Source organism: Anolis sagrei, chromosome 3 (assembly GCF_037176765.1).
Source record: "Anolis sagrei isolate rAnoSag1 chromosome 3, rAnoSag1.mat, whole genome shotgun sequence".
NCBI classification, from domain to species: Eukaryota; Metazoa; Chordata; class Lepidosauria; order Squamata; family Dactyloidae; genus Anolis; species Anolis sagrei.
Window position 1 is genome coordinate 148,002,539 of NC_090023.1, and position 19,511 is coordinate 148,022,049.

Genomic DNA, 19,511 nt, shown 5'->3' on the forward strand with positions numbered 1-19,511 from the left:
AGGGTGGTAGACTCATTGCTTTCTTGTCTGACCTGAGCTTTACCACTGATGATTACTCGGAGTTGTTTTGCTTTCGTTTACTGGGTAGGAGGAAAGTGGTCTTTACTTTCTTTGTCTGGGATAGTCTCTTTCATTTCTGACCTACTTCCACTGATCTCTCCTCCCCCCTTCCCATTTCAATCATCTCTTTCTTTCTTCAGGCGTCAACTACGTGCATCAGTTCTGTGTTGGTGCTGCCAAGGGGGTCTTGAGCCCTTTTGTGCTGCAAGAGATTATCATGGAGTCTCTGCAGAGGCTCAATCCTGCCCACGTTCACAACCACCTGCGCACACCAGCCTTCCACCAGTTGGTACAGAGGTGCCAGCAGGCCTACATACAGGTATATATTCTCCTTTCTACTCAACTGATAAAGTAGTACTTTCTAGGAGCAGTGCTGGATCCAAGATCACACTCAAGCTATGATCCTGCTCTATTTCCATGGGAAAGCAACCCCATCCAGGCTGGCTGAAAATAAAATTATGTCATGGTTTACAGAAAGTAGTGAGTCAGGAAACATGTTTTCTTCTTCATTGTGCTTGATGGTCCTAGATGGTATTTTATTTCTTTTCTTTCTGTCAAAGTTTTTGTTTGTTTGTATCTATCTTATGGGTTCTCTAGTCTGCTGATAGTTTCTTCCTGGTGGAATGTAAATGATAGTAAATGTGTTGCAGAGCAGGGTGTTGTATCTTGATGAGGCCCAGGTTTAAAACCACACTTGGCCTTGGGTGATCTTGTACCAGATATACTCTAGCTGCACTATATTGTCTTCAGTCCCTTTGGGGAAAAGATGAAATAAAAATGTTAAAAGATTTATTTATTTCCTATCAAAAGCATTGTATAAATTAGTATAAAACCGATAAAAATAGGAGGAGTGCAGGTGGCTAAATATCTTTTGACCAAAAATGGGCAACAGCAATGGCATTGTCTGTAGCCTCCAACAATTCTTGCTCTGTAAATGAGGCAGGGCATAGTGGACAAGCATACAGATGTGGAGTTGTCTGTTCTGCTCCGCAGTCACACAAGGTGTGGGATTCTTTTAGGAAGTGCCATTTTGCCAGGTTGCCTTTTGATCTGCCCACTCCACTTCTGAGTCTGTTCAGGGACTTTCAAGTTGCCCATTCTTAGTTTGCCCCTGGAGGAAGACCCTCATGGGGGGCCATCCAGTTGGGGTTTCCTGGTTGAGCTGCCCAGAGGGATAGCCTTAGTGTTGCTGGGGGGACACCAAGAGGAGTGGTAATGGTTCTCTTAAAGCTTTTCCTTGATTTGAGTCTACTGGGAGGAGGCTGGTAGCCATGTAGTGGGTGGTTCTCACAGTGTTCAACCTTATTTCTCTCACATTTAGCAGCAACTTCCCGTACATCGGGGGGGGGGGGGCAATGCCAGCTGGCTTGTAAAATTTAACAACAGGTGTAGGTTTAAGACATCCTGTGATTATTCTGCATGTTTCATTCAATGCTATGTTCACCTGCTTTGCATGGGCAGACCTTTTCCAAACAGGGCAGGCATACTCGGCAGTTGAGTAAGACAAGGCCAGGGCTGATTTTTGGGTCTGCACCCCATGTGCTGTTAGTAAGTTTCCACAGGATGTTATTGTGTGCAGCTACTTTGTGCTTGGTGTTCAAGCAGTGTTTCCTATATGCTAGTGTTCGATCTAAGGTGACACCAAGATATTTAGGATGGAAGCAATGTTCAAGTTCTTGACCTTCCCAGGTGACTTTCAATTTCCTGTTTAAAGATGTTAAAAGATGAAAAGTGTAGAAACCTGTTAGTTATGTTTGACTACCTCGGGCAGGAAGGAGCAACGTGAGACCTATGTGCTGTGTGTATTCCCTTATGTTGTGTTTACAAACTCCATATACTGACGCCTCTAGGACAACTTGCAGCCCTCTAGGTGTTTTGGACTTTGACTCCCAGAATTCCTAACCATTGCACAAGCTGGCTAAGGTTTTTGGGAGTTGGAGGCCCAAACATCTGGAGGACCACAGGTTGTGCAGGTCTGCGGTAAGAGGAGGTATTTCAGGTTTAATCAGGAAGGAGATAGCCCCTCCTTCCAGTGAAAGCGTGGGGCCATTCACTTCACCTCTGGCTTCATCCCTGCCCTCTTTCTTTATCTTTCACCCTTACTGGTTTTGTTTTTGCCACTGCTGGACTTTGCCTAGTTCATGGTAGATGCTCGATGTGAAAATCTGGCCTCTGGCCTTACAGAAGTAGTTTAAGCTCCATGTTGGGATTCCTGATGCCTGCCAGACTTTTTATGCCTCTGCAAGAGAGGATACTAATCAGCCACACTTTGAAAAGGTTGTGAAACTTTGGGGAGATTTTCAGTCTCATTTCCCTGTGCTGTCTTTTAGTACATCCATCACCGGTTGATCCATCTCACTCCAGCGGATTACGATGACTTTGTGAATGCCATTCGCAGCGCCAGAAGCGCCTTCTGCCTGACCCCGATGGGCATGATGCAGTTCAACGACATCCTCCAGAACCTGAAGCGCAGCAAGCAGACGAAGGATCTGTGGCAAAGGGTCTCCCTGGAAATGACCACCTTCTCCCCATGATGGCTTAGGGGTCGGCCCCTCTTCTCCTTAGCTAGAGCTCTCTTTATGGCATCTTTCCCCATGGGATCTTTTTTTATTGTATATGTTGGAAACCACTGATATGATGTATTTATACCATGACATTCCTCCTCCATGCAATTGTGTCTGTACTCCACCTTTTTTGTTCTCTCCCCTCCAAAAGGTAGAGTGAAGAAAATCTTTGGGAGTGCAAGAAAGTCGGTGTGTGTATGTGTGTGTGTGAGAGAGAGAAAGTAGGGGGAAATTAGTTGATTGATCCTTGATCTGTGCTTTTCAGTACCCTTTCTGTGTGAAAGCAGTTTTATGAATGGATGGTGTGTCTGTGTGTTGGGCATGTGCACACACATGCATGTTAGGGGGTAGGGTGGAGCCTGTCTCTTTAAAATATTTATTTTGGCATTTATAAATATGTATACTACTTTCTATAAGATTCTAAAAAATTTTCACGCATCCTAGGGGCAGGAGAGGCAGAGTTTGCTTTTTGCACAGAGGTCTCCACCTTCGCCATTTCTTCCTGCAGCAGCGGCCCAGAGGAGCTCCGTCTGAAGTTGGGAAAACTCCCTCAGCCGGTCCTGTGGCTTTGGATGAGCAAAGGCAACATCTGTATGATCCAGGACAGGAATTGAACAGGCCGCTGCCATTTCCTTGCTGCTTAGACTTTGGCCCCAAATAATGTTGTCATCAAACTTCAGAGGACAGCCTCACCATGGTGGTTCTGAGTTGTACAGTCATTTTACTTTGGCTGGGATGTTGGCTCTCTTGTAATCGGTTTCTTAATCCTTGTTTCAGTTTCCTGATTAAAACACTCATTTTCTTAGACTGACTTTTTTCTTCTTACTTGCATTAAAACCTGAGGGGGTGATAATAAAATGGAACTAGAAGTGACTTGGAGTAGCATGTCTGTGTAGAATAGGTGCTCTGCATTTGCATGCCAAGCTGACTTGACTGAACTTAGAGCACTGGAATAGTCACTTTGAACAGAGAAGAGGGTCTGTTTTCCTCTGTTGGATCAGATCAAAAGGGCTCAGCATCCTGTTTCCAATTAGATTGTTCCAGGAAGGTCACAGAAGAAGAAAACAGCCAATCTCTTGAGATGGATGGGTTTGTTCATGGAGGATTTAGTTAGTGATCATGATAAATAGCTGCTGAAAGACACCAACATGTGCATCTGTATCCTTTCCCTATAAAGCCAGTTAACTTTGTTGACCATGGGAAGTATTGATTTCTGAATCTTCTGCCCATAGATTTGATAGAGCAAGTCTAATAGTTTTGCTTGAGAAGAAAACACCCATTTTCTCTTTGTTAATCTCTTTTCTAAACAAAAACACCCAAGTGCTCTTGCCATTACCCATAAGGAAGGAGGCATTTCTATGATTAATATTGTTTATTTCGCTATTATAAAAAAAAGTTAATAGTTTCAATCCTGTATGCAGCACCATGCTGTGTTTTGGATTGTCACGTGTGGTTCTGATTCCATAGAAATATGTTTGAAGTTTTGGATTTAGGAAACAAATCCTATATGTATGACTTTGCTCTTACATTGGATTTCATTTACTATTTTGTGGCCCAGTTACCCTTTTGGAGCTCCTAATAATCCCGTGCTGGTGTTCTCCTGTTCACTTGTAGAATCTGGATAGAAGCTCTGTAATCATGTTCAATGGAACATATAGATCTCAAACAGAACATAGCTCTCCATGTGCGGAGATCCTGAAAGTTGCAGGACTTAAGTGCATTCACGCAATATCTAGTGCTGTGGCAAGGGAACAGCAGAGGGCTGTATTTTATGTTTTCATTTTGATGATGGTTAATTGAGAATGGACATATTGATGCACAATTAAATGACATTTGTAAATACAGTTAACTCGTTGCAGACCCTTGGCCTCAACATCTAGCAATTGATCTGCAATAAGTTGTGCTACTAGATCTCTGATGTGTTGATGCCTTTTCACAGATTTCCATTCTTAAACTTCTATTCATCTTTCACAGTAATAGTTTCACATTTCAGCTTGTTACAATCTAGTTGTAATATGGCTTGGTGTCTAGCTAATTGCAAAAGAAAACTGACAGTTGTCTATTTAAATCATACAAACAACTATTGAACCAAATGAACAGTTGCTTTTTCAGCAGTTTTTCAAGATTGGTGTTTTGGTTATTTTGTTGTAGGACTTTGTACTCACTCTGATGTGTGCACTGCTTGATTCCTGAAAAGATGCATTTCCCCAAACCAAACAAAAATGACATGTTGTCCCAGCCAATTGCATGTATAAATAGTAAGTACAAGATCGTTTCATGAACATTTCCTATTTTGGGCTACTTCTCCAGACTTTTGTTTTTACTGTAAACAAAAGGATTACACAGAATCCAGTACTGGTATGATTGAGCCAGAAAGTGAAATCTACCACATGTACGTTGAAATATTGTTGTAATTGATGTACCACATAAGTTGAGAAATGATAGTAAAATGAGTAACTTTGAAACCCTGGGTAGACTTATCCACAGATTGTTGCTAGCCCCTTATAAGCTGAAAAGTTTGGAGGAAATCTGAAGAAAATACACACTCAGGTGACATCTTATTGTTTATGTGGTGACAGTGATGTGTTTGAATAGTATTCCTTGGTGCCACAGAATTTTGTCCTGCCATTTCTGCAAAGATAGCCAGTGCTGCTTCTTGGTAACTTCAGCAATAGGTTGTGCAAGAGAGGCTTGCAAAAGGTTCCACTGAACTTTTAGGGAGGCCTCCTTGATTCATGTCAGTTGTACAAATAGCACCAAAAAGATGAAAGGAAGTAAATTATTCCTTGCCTCTCATGTTTTTTATGACCTGCCATATAAAGCATTAATCTTTGTTAACTTCTCAGAGTTTTATCTTAGGATGATCCTTATGTTGTCTGCCATTTTCAGACTTCACAGCTTGTTGACATCCTTTGTTACTGTCCCTTAAATTTTACCCTCAAGCTGGAATGTGTTCAGAGGAAGGCAACTAAAATGATCAAGGGTCTGGAGAACAAGTCCTATGAGGAGCGGCTTAAGGAGCTGGACATGTTTAGCCTGAAGAAGAGAAGGCTGAGAGGAGACATGATAGCCATGTATAAATATGTGAGAGGAAGTCATAGGGAGGAGGGAGCAAGCTTGTTTTCTGATGCCCTGGAGACTAGGATGCAGAACAATGGCTTCAAACTACAAAAAAGGAGATTCCATCTGAACATTAGGAAGAAGGTCCTGTGAGAGCCATTCAGCAGTGGAACTCTCTGCCCTGGAGTGTGGTGGAGAGCTCCTTTGGAAGCTTTTAAACAGAGGCTGGGTGGCCATCTGTCAGGGGTGCTTTTAATGCAGTTTTCCTGCTTCTTGCCATGGGGTTGGACTGGATGGCCCATGAGGTCTCTTCCAACATTATAATTCTATGATTCTACATAACATATTATGTACTTTGGTCCCAAAACCTTCCCTCAACTCACCTGTTAGATCAACTGAATAGTTGTATACACCTTATAACTTGTCTACCATTTTGCAACTCCTTTTATGCATTAGCTGTTTATTACTGTAAAAAGCACCACTCTCCTTTTCCTCTGTATAAATAATCAATATGCAAGAGATGCAATTAAATGTTATTCCATTATGCCCAGTTTTTGGGAAAAAACAAGTAACTGTCCAGGAAATAAGGAGAACCCTTCAGCGATGTGCATAATAGCCATTTCTGAATCCAGCAATACTTCAGCTAATAGTGCCTTATTTGCTTATAGCAGAAGTCCACATTGGTCAAAACATTATCAAAACTTTGAAACAATACTTTGATGGCAATGATGTGTATATTTGATAGTACATAGTTGTGAACGACACTAAACATAATGTTGTGAAGGTATTGCGTAAATAATTTGTGCTGAACTGTTTTCTGCATTGGCAGAAGTTCCAAGGACAACAGATGCTCTATTGATCTAGCTGAGAGTCTTAATCCAGCCTGTCATATTGTGTAGGAAGAATGAGATTGTTTGCTGTGGTTCTTGTGCTGTTTGTTTTCCAGTGTTCTTGTTAATCTGTCTGAAACACTATTCCGTTCTGCACAGGCTGCAAAGTTTTAGGCATTCGGTGCCTCCCAGTCCTCAATGAGTTGCGTCACCAGTATTCTGCATATTCAGTCTTGATCTTTACTTGATTGGGGGCCGTAGTGGCCTATCCAGTAATGATGCATGCAGCAAATCACCTGCTTGTTCTATAAAATTATTTGGTATGTATTTGGATGCTGCACTACCAGAGCAAATTGCTGGATGTTGTTGGGAAACCAATTTTGTATGTAAATGATGGCCAGCTTTTGCAAAATATGGGAATAAATCCAGTAAACTAATCCGTACTCATTCACCTTTAAGCAATTATGCAAAACAAATATGGTGACCATCACTTCTGCTGGTGTTTTGTGTAAACATTTGACCAGGACACCTGTGGAGACATAGTGATTTTAGCCACCTTCCATCAATAGTGAAGTCATGATTGTAAACTTGGTAATAGGCTTTTGCACCAGAGGCGCAAAAATTAACTCTGCTTCTAGCAAGTGATGACGTGGTCCTATTGAGATATTATTACTCTTCCAAATACATTCAGCCCTACCAAGAGTGCAAGCCAATATTTTTGTTGGCTGAAATAACTGGAGGGCACCAGGTTGGTAAGCATCATATTAATGTAGTGACCAATAGTCTGAATTGGTGTAAGACAATTTATACTGTGGATCTGAGCATATTTTTGTTAAATATACTGTCACTACAAGATTACTGATATAAAAAAGGAAGAGATCCATGGGTTGTAGTAAGTTTTTTGGGGCTATATGGCCATGTCCTAGAAGCATTCTCTCCTGACGTTTCGCCTGCATCTATAGCAGGATGCCTGCCATAGATGCAGGCGAAACATCAGGAGATAATGCTTCTAGAAGATGGCCATATAGCAAAAAAACAACCTACAACAACCCAGTGATTCCAGCCATGGAAGCCTTCAACAATATGAAGAGATCCATTTTGTTCCATCTTAAGTGCAACATTAAACTGTTAGTAAGACCTGTCTTTCAAGTTTTTTTTTAAATGCTTCCCTGAATATTTTTTATTTGTACAAGTTAACTCCAATATATTTCTTTTGTAATTAGCCCGACAATAGTCAGTAGACTCACTCTTGTGGACTATTAAGCGAACTCAGGTGAATGATATTAGATCTGCTGCTCTGTTACTTTAGTGCAACATCATCTTTTATTTGACTTTGTGCTTCAGTTGACGTCTGCAAAAATATATTAGATTTCCCATAATGAAGACGCAAAGCAACAAACAGCCTCTTTTTATAATGTCTCTGGAGAATGCCAGAACTTCTCTCATTGGTTTTCTTCTTGTTATACATTTGAATACATTAGTAAACTATTGCTTTAGTCACAGATTATTCAAAGTTGTTTTTTAAAAAAATATTTATATTGGTTTACACCTACTGGGCCAGACATCCACTTTTTAAAGAAAGTCCACATGGCTTTTTATAGCTTGCTTGGACATTTGTTATTAAACACCTTGATGAATATAGTGGGAGGTTTCTATAGTGTAAATGCTACTTGAGTGTCTTCAATTTAATGTGGATTCCCAAGTATACATTAGATAAGAAATAGGGACCCTTTCCCCATTTTCAGCTCTTTGAGACGGCAACTGCCAGAATCTAGCACTGCTGGATGAGACTAGTAGGAAACTTCTGTAAAATGAAGATAAATGAAAAATGTTGGGAAGTATCAAGAGGAAAACAATGCGGTGTCAAATCAAAGGCCTAACCACTCTAACTTTTACCCTCCCCAATATTAAATAAATGACTTATTTTGTCACATTTTGGCATATAATTCCTGTCTTGGAATAATGCCACATTATCTGAGCAGGTTTCCCCATGGACCTGGTTCAATATGATGGTAGGATAACCTCTGTGAGTGTTTTCACAACATATGCCACATGGAGCAAGCCCTGGTCAGGTTTCAACATCTTCCCTCCTCAGTGTGGCATTCCTTTGTGATGGCTGACTTGACCATTTTTTAAAGATGTCTAACATTTATGTTGTTCCTTGTAGCTATTATTTGAGTCCCTATAGTCCAGTCACCTATAACCCCATGTAGAAACGTCTGCCTTGTGTCCACAGGTGGCTTCAGTTTAAATCAGGGAATGCGGCAGCACAACTGAAAACTACAACCAAAAAGAAATAAAGTAATACCTTTATTGATTCCAAATGCTACGTCTAACCTTTATTTAGACATTGTGCTCAGCTGCAAGAGCCAAGAATATATTATCATTCAATGTGAATGACATTATACATGAATCCAGTGCAGCAAGCACAGCACTTGCTTCTCTTTTCAGCCACAGGGTTTTAGGTTCGTTTGTTCCATTTTTGGTTAAACAACACTTCCCTTTGTTTGGGGACATATTGGATGAAATATTATATAGTCCATACTATATATTTACAAACAATGGTAAATTACCATTCAAATGTACAATAACTAAGGCTCAATGTATATAAGCTTGGCTGAAATCACTATTCTCTCGGTTAGAATGGGCATGCTGAGTTTTCGGAATTGCCCTTCAGCCTCTTCCCATCTGAATCAGCTGCTACGTAAACCCCAGTGAACCTGGCACCTATTTTGAGCAGCTGCCACTGTATATAAGGCATGTTTGGAGGGATGGGCAGGATTTCTGTGATTTTCCACTCACGTAGATAGTGGTTGCAAAGAGGAAATGGCAGGATTTGATCCCAAGACTTGCTAGAGCCAAATAATTCTGATCCGTGTTTCATAATTTCCATGCCGTGCCAAAAAATTAATGGCGTGGGACTACTAAACAGCCCACTACCCAAGAATAACCTGCACTGCACATAGGGAACCCTCTTTCTCCATTGCAGCCATTAGCTGAAAGTTAACACTACCCTTTTACAACCTGTGAATGTTAACACCATTGGGCTTCCCTCATCATTTGCTCCCATCCCAGGCAGAACCTCCTCCAGGACAAGGTAGGTTTCTACTGCCTCTTTGTGCATCATTCCCACTCCAACCCCCAACCTAAGGATAGCAGTAACTGAACGATTACGGCTACAATCAGAGAAAAGCCATCTGCTGTCCAAGTATACTAATGGTGGAAAAATCACCCTATGAGCCACACAAAAAGGAGCACTCCATTTACAATATTAAGACATTCACTTGCGAGCTCCCTGAGTGTTTTGGACATTAGTAAGAAATGTCCCAGTAGCCTTTTACACATTTGCATGCTTTTGTTGTTCACAGAGCTTCCTTCTTGTGGGGGAACTACAGGTCACAAGCATGCCTATGTCGATCAATCCTCAAATTCTGGGGTGGAGGGTCAGGATAGCACAATACCACATGTGACTCTGTTCATGGAGTAGCTTTCATATATAACAAACCCATCAATATTCAAACGTGCATAGTTTGTACTCAGGCCAGCACTCTCCCTGCTCCATCCTTTGGTTCACTTTCATGGCGAAAAGATGGCAGCCGTGTGCGTGCGAGTGGGTGGCTGGGTGTCGGCATCCTCCTCCCGCATCCATCTGTTCAGGGGCTCTGGGCTGGGCCCTTGCCTTCAGCTCCAGCTGGCATTCTGGAGTTCCTCTCGGAGCCACGTGGGAAGGGGCTGCCCAAACCTGCTCAGGAGCTTGGATAGTTCCATGTTGTGCTCACGGTAAAAGTCCGCCAAGAACATGCGAGACTGCAGCCGTCCAGAAAGGAGAAAAGACACAAATAAAAGATTGTCGTCATCCTTCTGTTTTCCCCCATTAGAATGCTAAGTCAAATCTCATGCTCTTCAAGGGGAAAATATATCCCTATTTGACTACTCACTGAGGAATCCATGTCTGGGTATTTTCTTCCTTTACTCTTCCCCAGGCACTTTGTCTTCCCACCTTCCACCACTTGGCACCAAAATCCCTTCGCTTCATCAAACCTGAAAAGGTGTGTCAGGTTTATATAATGGTATATACTGTACATGTACACATTTTCAAGCTGGAGTGCTTTGGTTATTAAAACTGTGGCTTTCCAATACAAATTTGCTATTCTATCCTTGTATGCAACTTCCTAATTTGGCAATTTTTCTGCCCCTTTGCCAGAAAAGGAGAAGTTAAAATTTTATGAGAAACTAGTCGTCCCCTGCCACACGTTGCTGTGGCCCAGTCTCTGTATATGTATTTTGTGTGCATATATATTTGTGTATATGTGTATATATGTGATTTTGTGCATGTGTTGTAATGTATTTTTTATTATTTTGACTTTTTAAGTCCCTTCCACTGTGTTTTTATGAGTGATGGTCACTCGTTGGCCTGATATGTGTATCGTGTCCAAATTTGGTGTCAATTGGTTCAGTGGTTTTTGAGTTATGTTAATCCCACAAACAAACATTTTTATTTATATAGATGGAACTTTGTTCTAGTTTCCTAAGGAAACTTGAATGAAATCTCATCCTTTCCAATAACATATGTCAACACAAGGCCTGCAGGCTGAATCTGGCTCGCCATGACAAAAGCCTTGACATTATTGCCTTGCTGAGCAAACTGCCCACTCTCTGCTATTTCCTTCTGTTTTCTCACAGAACAAGCCAGCCAACACAGAGCCATATCATGCATTCCTCCAATCCTCATATTCCTTGTAGAGATGTCTTATCTCACTGAATCTAGCAAAGAAAAAGCACTGATGCATGCTTTATTAAATCCACTATTTATTTATTTATTATTTATTAAATTCACTATTAATAGAAAATCTGTGAAATTTAGCCACATTAATGGAAAAATCTAATGAACAGATAATTTAATCAACACAGTTCTCCAGTTTTTCACAGACCAGACTTCATACATTTCCATGGGCCTGACCTGGACTACAGACCATATTTTTCAAACTTTAGGGATTTTGGCAGTTATTTAATTAAAGAAGTGAAAGTATTTAAATATTTTACATTACCTTTCAAGGCATACAGTTATGCTCAAGGCAATTCGCAATAAGATAAAACCATTACAACAAAAGTACTTCTCTAAACACAATCCATCAAAAGGAGGTGGTTTTATATATATATATATTTCAGTTGTAATTATTTTGTTTTTTTATTTGTACCTAGGGTGTTTTCAGTTTCTAAGTTATCTTGGCTTCCATTTTTGGGAGAAAGATGATCCAGATTTCAAATATAAGTACAAGAAAGGAAGGAAGAGCAAATTAGGGCAATAAAGGCAGAAGAATGCAGCCAACCACTAACAGTTTACAGAAAAAGAAATTTAGAATATTCTGTTTAAATACCTTTTTCCACATGCGTCCTGAGATTGCAATTTACTGCGATCTCAGGCCCAGGTCAGACATGGGTTTATTAGAGTAGAAACAGATGACAATGTGCCTCACTTCAACCTATTTCTTTCCTACTACTCTCCTGCTTTTTGCTTCAGGTGTCTATAGTCCCATAACATCTGGGGTGGGAAAGAGTGGTTGAATGTGCCAGCAATTCACCTTTGAAGCTAGATTTAGAGATTGCTCATTCTCTAAAAAAAACACGGTTCTCCATGAACCAGACCATCATCACAGAGAAAGTAGCTATTACAGTGTTATCAGCCTTGAAATGCCTCATGTTATACAAGGAAATAACATAGACATACGGACAGACAACCCTTACTTGAGTGCTTGGGTATAGTTAAACAGTGGTGTAATCCCCAGAAACTTCTGAATGTTCTCCATGATGGCGGAGGGGTTGAGTCGGAGTTCCTGTCCATCCACAATCAGAATCTGGATGGATACAGAAAAGGAGAAACAACAAGGGGTTCAGATCTAGTTAACTGGCCCTTGGTGGAGCAAAGCCTCACATGTGCTACTACTGAGATATAGACTTTAAAAACGTGAAATTCTATACTGTATTTTGTGCGCTCCAAATCACTTAGATCCTTCTTGCTAAATGGGAAAGCAATATGATTTAGATCAGTGGTTCCAAACTTTTTTTTTTTTTACCAGTAACCACTTGACCAGGGGGCACTTTGATCAGAGATCACTTGACCAGGGACCACTTGTTACAGGCACCACTCTCCAACATTAGTACCAAAAGGGTTAGGAATCAGGTTTTGGTCAGCTTTAGATTCAGTTTGGTTATTTGGGCTGTTGATCCAGAAAATTGCATTGGATAGACCACATCCACTCTAGTTTCTGATACAGAACATATGTCATCCAGTAGCTGCCATCTGCTCACTCACAGAAAACCATATTTAATAATCTATAGCTGGTGTGGTCTATCCAGTGCAATTTTCTGAATCGGCACCCCAAATAACCCTAGGAAAAGGCCTTAAAACTACACCAAGAAAAAAATGGGTTGGGCTGTGTTATTATCTGTGGATTTTGTTAATGCTCGGCACTATAAGAGGATTTCAAGAGACCAGTCACTCTCGTTGCAACGGTGTAGTAACAGTGAGGCTGCGGATTATATTTTAGTTCATGCCAACCACTGGTGGTCCACGGACCACAGGGTGGGAACCACTGATTTAGATGGACCAACAAAAGCAATGCTTTGAAGACTGCAACTTGGACTATATCTACTAAACAATATGAAGTGTTTTGTTTTTTTGGTTTTTTTGCTGATTTTCTTCTAGAATGTAAAAGATGAATCCATTTTTCTTGTCATCAATAAACAAACAAATATGGGGTGTCAAACCCGTTTTCACTGAGGCCCACATTAGTCTTATGGTTGCCTTCAAAGGATTGTTTGTAAGACTGTAGAAATGTACTATGTTGCCCTGGCATTGAATGCTTGTGGGTCACATGAAATGATGTGGTGGGCCAGATTTGACCCATGGGTCTTGTGTTTGACCTGTGTAATTTATATAGTCTATGTTCTAGTCTGCAAGTGTTAAACAATTACTGGGTTTATTTAAATTATCTTAATTTACTTGCTATTCTGGAGAGTACGGTATAAATTATCCAAACCTGATGGAAAATCTTCCATAAGTATTTTTAAAAAGAATATTAAATATCAACCTCAGGTCATAATCCATATAAAGCCTCTCTCCCGTTTTAATGATAACCAAGGCCTTCAGAAATGCTGATATACCTGTCCAGAGGGAAAATAGGTCATCCACCTCTCCAAATGTGTGGAATACAATCCAGGGTTCAGGCAGCGGCTCTGTAGGTTGTGCAGCTCTAATGGGGCCTGGGGTCCTGCAGAAATGATCTGGTAGAAGGTGTAGTTGAGGGCAACAGGGTCACTGTGGGCACGCTGGTGCTGTAAGGACACGTTGAGGGAGCCTTTTAGGACCACACAGTTCTTTCCAACATACCAAACACAAGGATTAATGTAATTTATTCATGAAATTATTCACTTCCCATGCTACATCCAAAGATCTTGGGAGGGTGTTCAATTAAATAATCTTAAACAAGTTTAAAAACTATTTTAAATAGTAAAATATAATTTCTAAATACATATAAACACATGAAACAAGCCAAAACAATAAAAACCATGTACCTGATACCAGGAGTAGGCTCGGTCGGTTGGATTAATCAAAATGGCAATGATTTTGGCCCTTGGAAGGAGAGCTGCACTTCGCTTGGGTACCACTTCAGAGTCAAAATAATTGGCGCTTTTCTCAAACATGAAGTCTGTGCTGGCATTAGAAGGGATAGGGAAGAACTCCATGTACCTGTCATGTAAAGAAAGTCAGGGCGGCATAAATAAACATATAAGGATGCTTGAAGGACTCAGACAAAACGATGTTGGCCTCTAATAGCCTGTGAGTGGAATTCTGTGTGTTGGTTAGGTTCACAGACCAAAGCCTGAAGCTATCATGGACTCTACCGGTACCAGTGTAAGGATTTACCTCATGGAGAAGTACAACTAGACAAGTACAACCTATTTTATTGCTGGCAGGAAGCTAAACGTCATGGTGATTGCAGACTGATTTTACAGAACTGCCTAAAGGCAGTCCATTAAAATGTGTCCATCAAAAACCCAAACAAACTAGTTCCCATGTCTTTTTATTGTAAAGTATAATCCCTTTGTTTACAATCTCTTAAATGGATTAATGGAACAACAGACTAAACTCTTAAAGGTAGTGCGGGCTGCCATGAAGAACAAAAACGAAGTGTATTTGGGGAAGAGATTGCATCTCTTATCCAAAACTTTCTGAAGAGTGCCCAGAATGTCTAGTTAGCTAGAATTAGAAATGTTCTAAATGTGACAGAGCACAGCACATCATAAATCAGGGAGTGCCAAAACTCAGGGAGCACAAAGGTCTTGAACTTACCAATCAATCCCTTTGTGATAGTTGGGTCCATTAAAGAACTGGATCTCCTCATAGGTGGTAGGACTTGGGAAGTTACTTGTAACAGCTGGGTGCATGGACAAAAAGAAGTGTACAGCTGTCGTGCCTGCAGCCAAGTCAAAACACCAAAAAGGGTTCGTCAGAATGACAATGGGATTCTACTGCCAATAGCACTTCTTGGTGTATAGAAATGTTTGCTGTGGGCCAAAACTGTCTCAACATGTGAGGAGGGCAAGGTCCCAGGACAACCATAATGTGTCAGACAACATGACAATGGGGTGGGCAAGGTGAGCTAAACTGTGAAGCTTGACTCAATAAAACTCAATCCAGAAGTTGAAAGGTCTGAAACAAATTTGTAAATTCAGGCAAGATATTTGTTGATCAATTTTGCCCTGAATCTTTCAGGGAGATTTTACAGGGCATCCAGATGTCATCAACTTCCATAACCCTCCCATTTACTTCACTACCTTATAATCAGCAATTATAAGATCTATCAACCAAAAGGTTGCAAGTTCGAAGCCCCCCAGGTTGGTATGAGCTGCCAACTGTCAGCCTAGCTCATTGTTTACCTAAGCAATTTGAAAACAGCTTTAGCTGTGATTAGAGAAATTAGGTACCACTAAAAGTGGGGGAGGTGATTTACGACACCATAAAAGAAAGGAGATCAGAAAATGCTGGAGGACCAAAAGGAAGAAGGAAGTCCTGACGTCTCTTCGTCAGGGTATTGAGCAACCGCACTCCCTGGACTCGAGCCTAACCTTCCATGGCACTAAAAACAGCTGAAACAAACCACCTCCTTCTGTTCTGTCTGTATGTGTATTGTCTATACAAAGCGGCACTGAATGTTTGCTGTGTATATGTACTGTGATCCGCCCTGAGTCCCCTTTGGGGTGGAAGAGTGGAATATAAATAAAGTGTTGTTGTTGTTGTTGTTGTTGTTGTTGTTGTTATTATTTTAACATGGAAAATCCATGTCTATGAAAAAGATGGAAGTGTTTGTAATAACCTTTGAGTAGTCGTGCTTCAGAGGTCAGTAATATAACACTTTAAAATCTGACCAAATCAAACTTCTATGAACATCATTATTTCCTTCTCACCCTTATCTACTGAAAATTCATCTCAGAACTAGTTTCACAATCCAAATCAATTTGAAAATGTCAATTCCTGCTCCAACTGCCCTTTTTCAGAAGGATTATTCCAGGAGTAAGCAACCATTTGCTCTTAAAATATTTCTGACTACAACTAACACCATTTTTAGGATTTGTCCACATTGAACAAGAGCAATGGCACTTGTAGTCCTAAATACCTGGAGGATCCTAAGGTGCTTCCTCTTAAACTAAGCTAAACTCTCAAAGGAATGCTATGTTAATCAAGAATGAAATCCTAAATGTTCGCTATAAAAACAAGAGGATCTGTGTGTACAGGTGAAATGCATAGTAGGCAACGTTACCAGTCTTTTGAGGACCAACAATAAGGAACTTGGGAAGCCGGTCACATGTTTTCTCTTTGGACCAGATGTCTTTATGCCGCTTGTCATCACAAGGATTCTGCAACAAATAATAAACCAAGCGTGAGATGAGGCAAGATCATAAACACTTTCCTTGGGATTTGTTAAGGATATCCTCCTGGAGCTTTGAGCCCTGGAGCTGGCTGCTAAAGTATAGCATGTTTCAATATGAAAGACCCAGTTCCAAAGCAGTATATAGGCAGTCCCTGAGTTACAAACATCCAACTTACAAATGACTCATAGTTACAAATGGGGCCAAGACAACAGGATGTGAGAGGAATCTACCCCTTTCCCTGTCCCCCTGGAAGGGAAATTCATGGGGAAAAAGGAGTCTCCACTGAAGCTGTATCACCAATCCTTGTTTCCACAACAAATTGCATGAATTCAACAGACCCATATTTGGAAGTTGGCTGTAGTGTCTGAAAACAACCTTTAACCAATGTCATGAAAATACAGCACGAGATACAAAGCAAAGCTCAACATCTTTAACCTACAATAAACAAGGATTTCCTATGTCAAGCAAGCTTCATGGATGCTAAATCCACTCAAAAGGGCAATACATCATAAAGAAAATAATGCTTAGTTTTCTCAAACACAGCAACCAAGGTGTCCCAGATCAACCGAAATCCAGAGGATGTATGTAGTTAAAAAACATTTCAGAAGAAAAAAACCAGGAATGCTTCTGAATGATGTCAAAGAGTGCAAGCAAACTTCTCCGTGCCTATCATCCAACATGAAATATTATGTATTGTAATCCGTGGGAAGGCTGGAGAATGAAAACTTATACCAACACTCTTTTTATCCTTTTTCTGGCTTCAGAATTTGGAGTTCATAGGCAGGAATGCATCTTGGAAACCATCTAATGCAGCCATCTGCTCAATCCAAGAACTGTGCAGCTACAGCATCCCTGACAGATGGCCGTCCAGCCTCTGTTTAAGACCAAAGCAAATGTTATTTTCGTCTCTCTTTTGATTGCGTTCTTGCTGCAGGATGAAGACTGGCTCTATCTATTGTTTAGGGAAGACAACATGAAGCAAGTTCAACATATAGCTGCCAGAGGTGCCCTGAAGAATAAGGACAGCAATGCAGGGCTGAGACAAGGAATGTCCCAGTCAGAAAGCTGTGATGTCCCTCACTTACCAGTTCTCCTAATGCTTTTATCCAGATGACAGCTCAAAAATTGACTGAAATCATGTAGACAGCCTCCACTGATCGAAGAAGTTCTCCCCTTGAGAGACTCCCTCTTCTTATGTACAGGATGACAGAAATGACTACGGAAAGAGGAGAGGCTAGCACAAAATAGATTTTTATTATGCTAGTGTATCTCCCAATTCACTTGAGAATTTGTGTAGATGGACTTCCAACCTTCTGGTACAGTCCAGCAAAGTTGATGACGGAAGATTACTGCTCTAATACTGGTGGTCTTTGATTCTTCCAGAACGTTAACATTTGTCTGCCTGTCTTCTCAAGAGATTTGCAGGATTTTTGAAGGCAATGTTGATGGAATTGTTCCAAAAGTCGAGGAATGATGTTTGTACATGATCCTTGTTTTGCAGGTGCACAACAGAGTTGGAAGGACAATTTCCAACCCTGTATAAACTATGTATAAACAAGCATCTTGGGATTCCTACAAACATCCCAATCCTCGAACAGACACTGCTTCATTTGAAAAAAATGCTAAACTCAGACGGTGTTGTATTTTGGTATCACTGTCAACTTTTGAAGGGAGGTGGCTCCCAAGGTAGCGGAAATTGTCAACATTTTCTAGCATTACACCTTTAAGCTTTATTTTGGCATTGCAGAGGGACTGGTTTGCGCCTGCTGGTAGAGCGGTTTGGTTTTCTTGATGTTAAGTGAGAAGCCAAGCTTCGTATGCTTCTGTGAAGGTGTTTAAAGTGACTCGTAGGTCTTCTTCAAAATGAGGCACATGGCATTATTCCAACTTGTGATGACCTCTGACACATTCAAAGTGGGATCAGGTATCAAACAGGGAATTGTCATTGACCCAACCTTATTTTCCATCTTCATAGCTATTCTACACCTTGTTGACGGAAAGCTTCCTAACAGTGTGGAAATAACACATTGGACAGATTGCAAGCTCTTTAACCTCAGCAGGATGAAAGCCAAAAGTATGGTCACAACAACCTCTGTTATAGAACTCAAATATTCCAATAATCATGTAGTATTCTTGTATACTTTATTGTAGATCATAATGTGTTTGCTATTATTATTTTAAGACTCTTTTTACATGGTCATCTTATTCTGGAGTTGTGTTACACTATCAATCGATCAATCAATTTTCCTTCTCACCTGCCAAAGAGGATCCTTCTCCTCCGAAAATATTTCAAAATACTTTTTAGCCAACTGGATGGGTGGAAGCGTTTGAAGACGAAGGTTGGTCCAGCACTGCACAAACTTGACCAGGCTTTCAAAAGTGTAAAGTCCCAGCCGGTCATTCCCGTAATTGGATAAGTGTGTCATGAAGATACTGATCTACAAAGAAGGAAGAGAAAGTGGCACTTATAAGTTCCAGCAAACTCAGGCCACTTGGATGCCTCTGTCTGCTTTATGCTCTCTTCAACATCAGGCAGACTCAAGTTTTACAATACAGTAAATGCTATGCTGGGAAAGAGTTGGCTTCTACATTAGCTGAATCTATGTGAGTACCTGCCTACAACAGGTAGAGTTAACAGCAGATGCCTCTAAACTAGTCAACATGATCCATGCACTCAAGGTAACTGCCTTACCGAATTTCAGATCATATACTGAACATTTTGGCTTATATTGGAATATTTTAGGATTAATTGTTTTACATCCTTATTGTAAGAACAATTATTTATCATTATGTGGTTTATATGTATCTGCAATATTATAGATTTTGGATGATGCTGATTTGGCATTCTTAAGGGATCAAAGACAAACTGAGAAGTTGCTAAATGGAAAACACAACCACAAAGGAAGGATTAAGGACAAATCAAAGGATTAAGGAGGTAGAATCAAAGCATTAGTCAGCCCTCATCTACACTGATCATTTAATGCAGTTTCAAACGAGCATTGAAAAACATGATTTTGCTATGCAGATCTTACACTGGAAATCCCAAAAACATTTTAAGGCCAGA

The 19,511-nt window shown here is 40.5% G+C and overlaps 2 protein-coding genes across 7 annotated transcripts in view; one reads left to right on the top strand and one right to left on the bottom strand.

Annotated features, from left to right (window-relative positions):
• The window catches only part of ZSWIM8 (zinc finger SWIM-type containing 8), a 48,664-nt gene extending 45,233 nt beyond the window's left edge, over window positions 1-3,431 (top strand). For both annotated transcript variants that reach the window (XM_060769172.2, XM_060769173.2), the window contains exons 25-26: window positions 201-379; window positions 2,391-3,431. In XM_060769172.2, the coding sequence (XP_060625155.2) occupies window positions 201-379; window positions 2,391-2,594 (383 nt within the window). In that variant the 3' untranslated portion in view covers window positions 2,595-3,431. The remainder of the gene's footprint in view (window positions 1-200; window positions 380-2,390) is intronic.
• A 5,380-nt stretch (window positions 3,432-8,811) lies between these two features.
• Window positions 8,812-19,511, bottom strand: part of NDST2 (N-deacetylase and N-sulfotransferase 2) — an 83,727-nt gene continuing 73,027 nt past the window's right edge. For all 5 annotated transcript variants that reach the window (XM_060769168.2, XM_060769166.2, XM_060769167.2 and 2 more), the window contains 8 exons: window positions 18,703-18,885; window positions 16,336-16,432; window positions 14,868-14,991; window positions 14,090-14,264; window positions 13,679-13,849; window positions 12,260-12,369; window positions 10,453-10,555; window positions 8,812-10,321 (listed from right to left, as the gene is read on the bottom strand). In XM_060769168.2, the coding sequence (XP_060625151.2) occupies window positions 10,196-10,321; window positions 10,453-10,555; window positions 12,260-12,369; window positions 13,679-13,849; window positions 14,090-14,264; window positions 14,868-14,991; window positions 16,336-16,432; window positions 18,703-18,885 (1,089 nt within the window). In that variant the 3' untranslated portion in view covers window positions 8,812-10,195. The remainder of the gene's footprint in view (window positions 10,322-10,452; window positions 10,556-12,259; window positions 12,370-13,678; window positions 13,850-14,089; window positions 14,265-14,867; window positions 14,992-16,335; window positions 16,433-18,702; window positions 18,886-19,511) is intronic.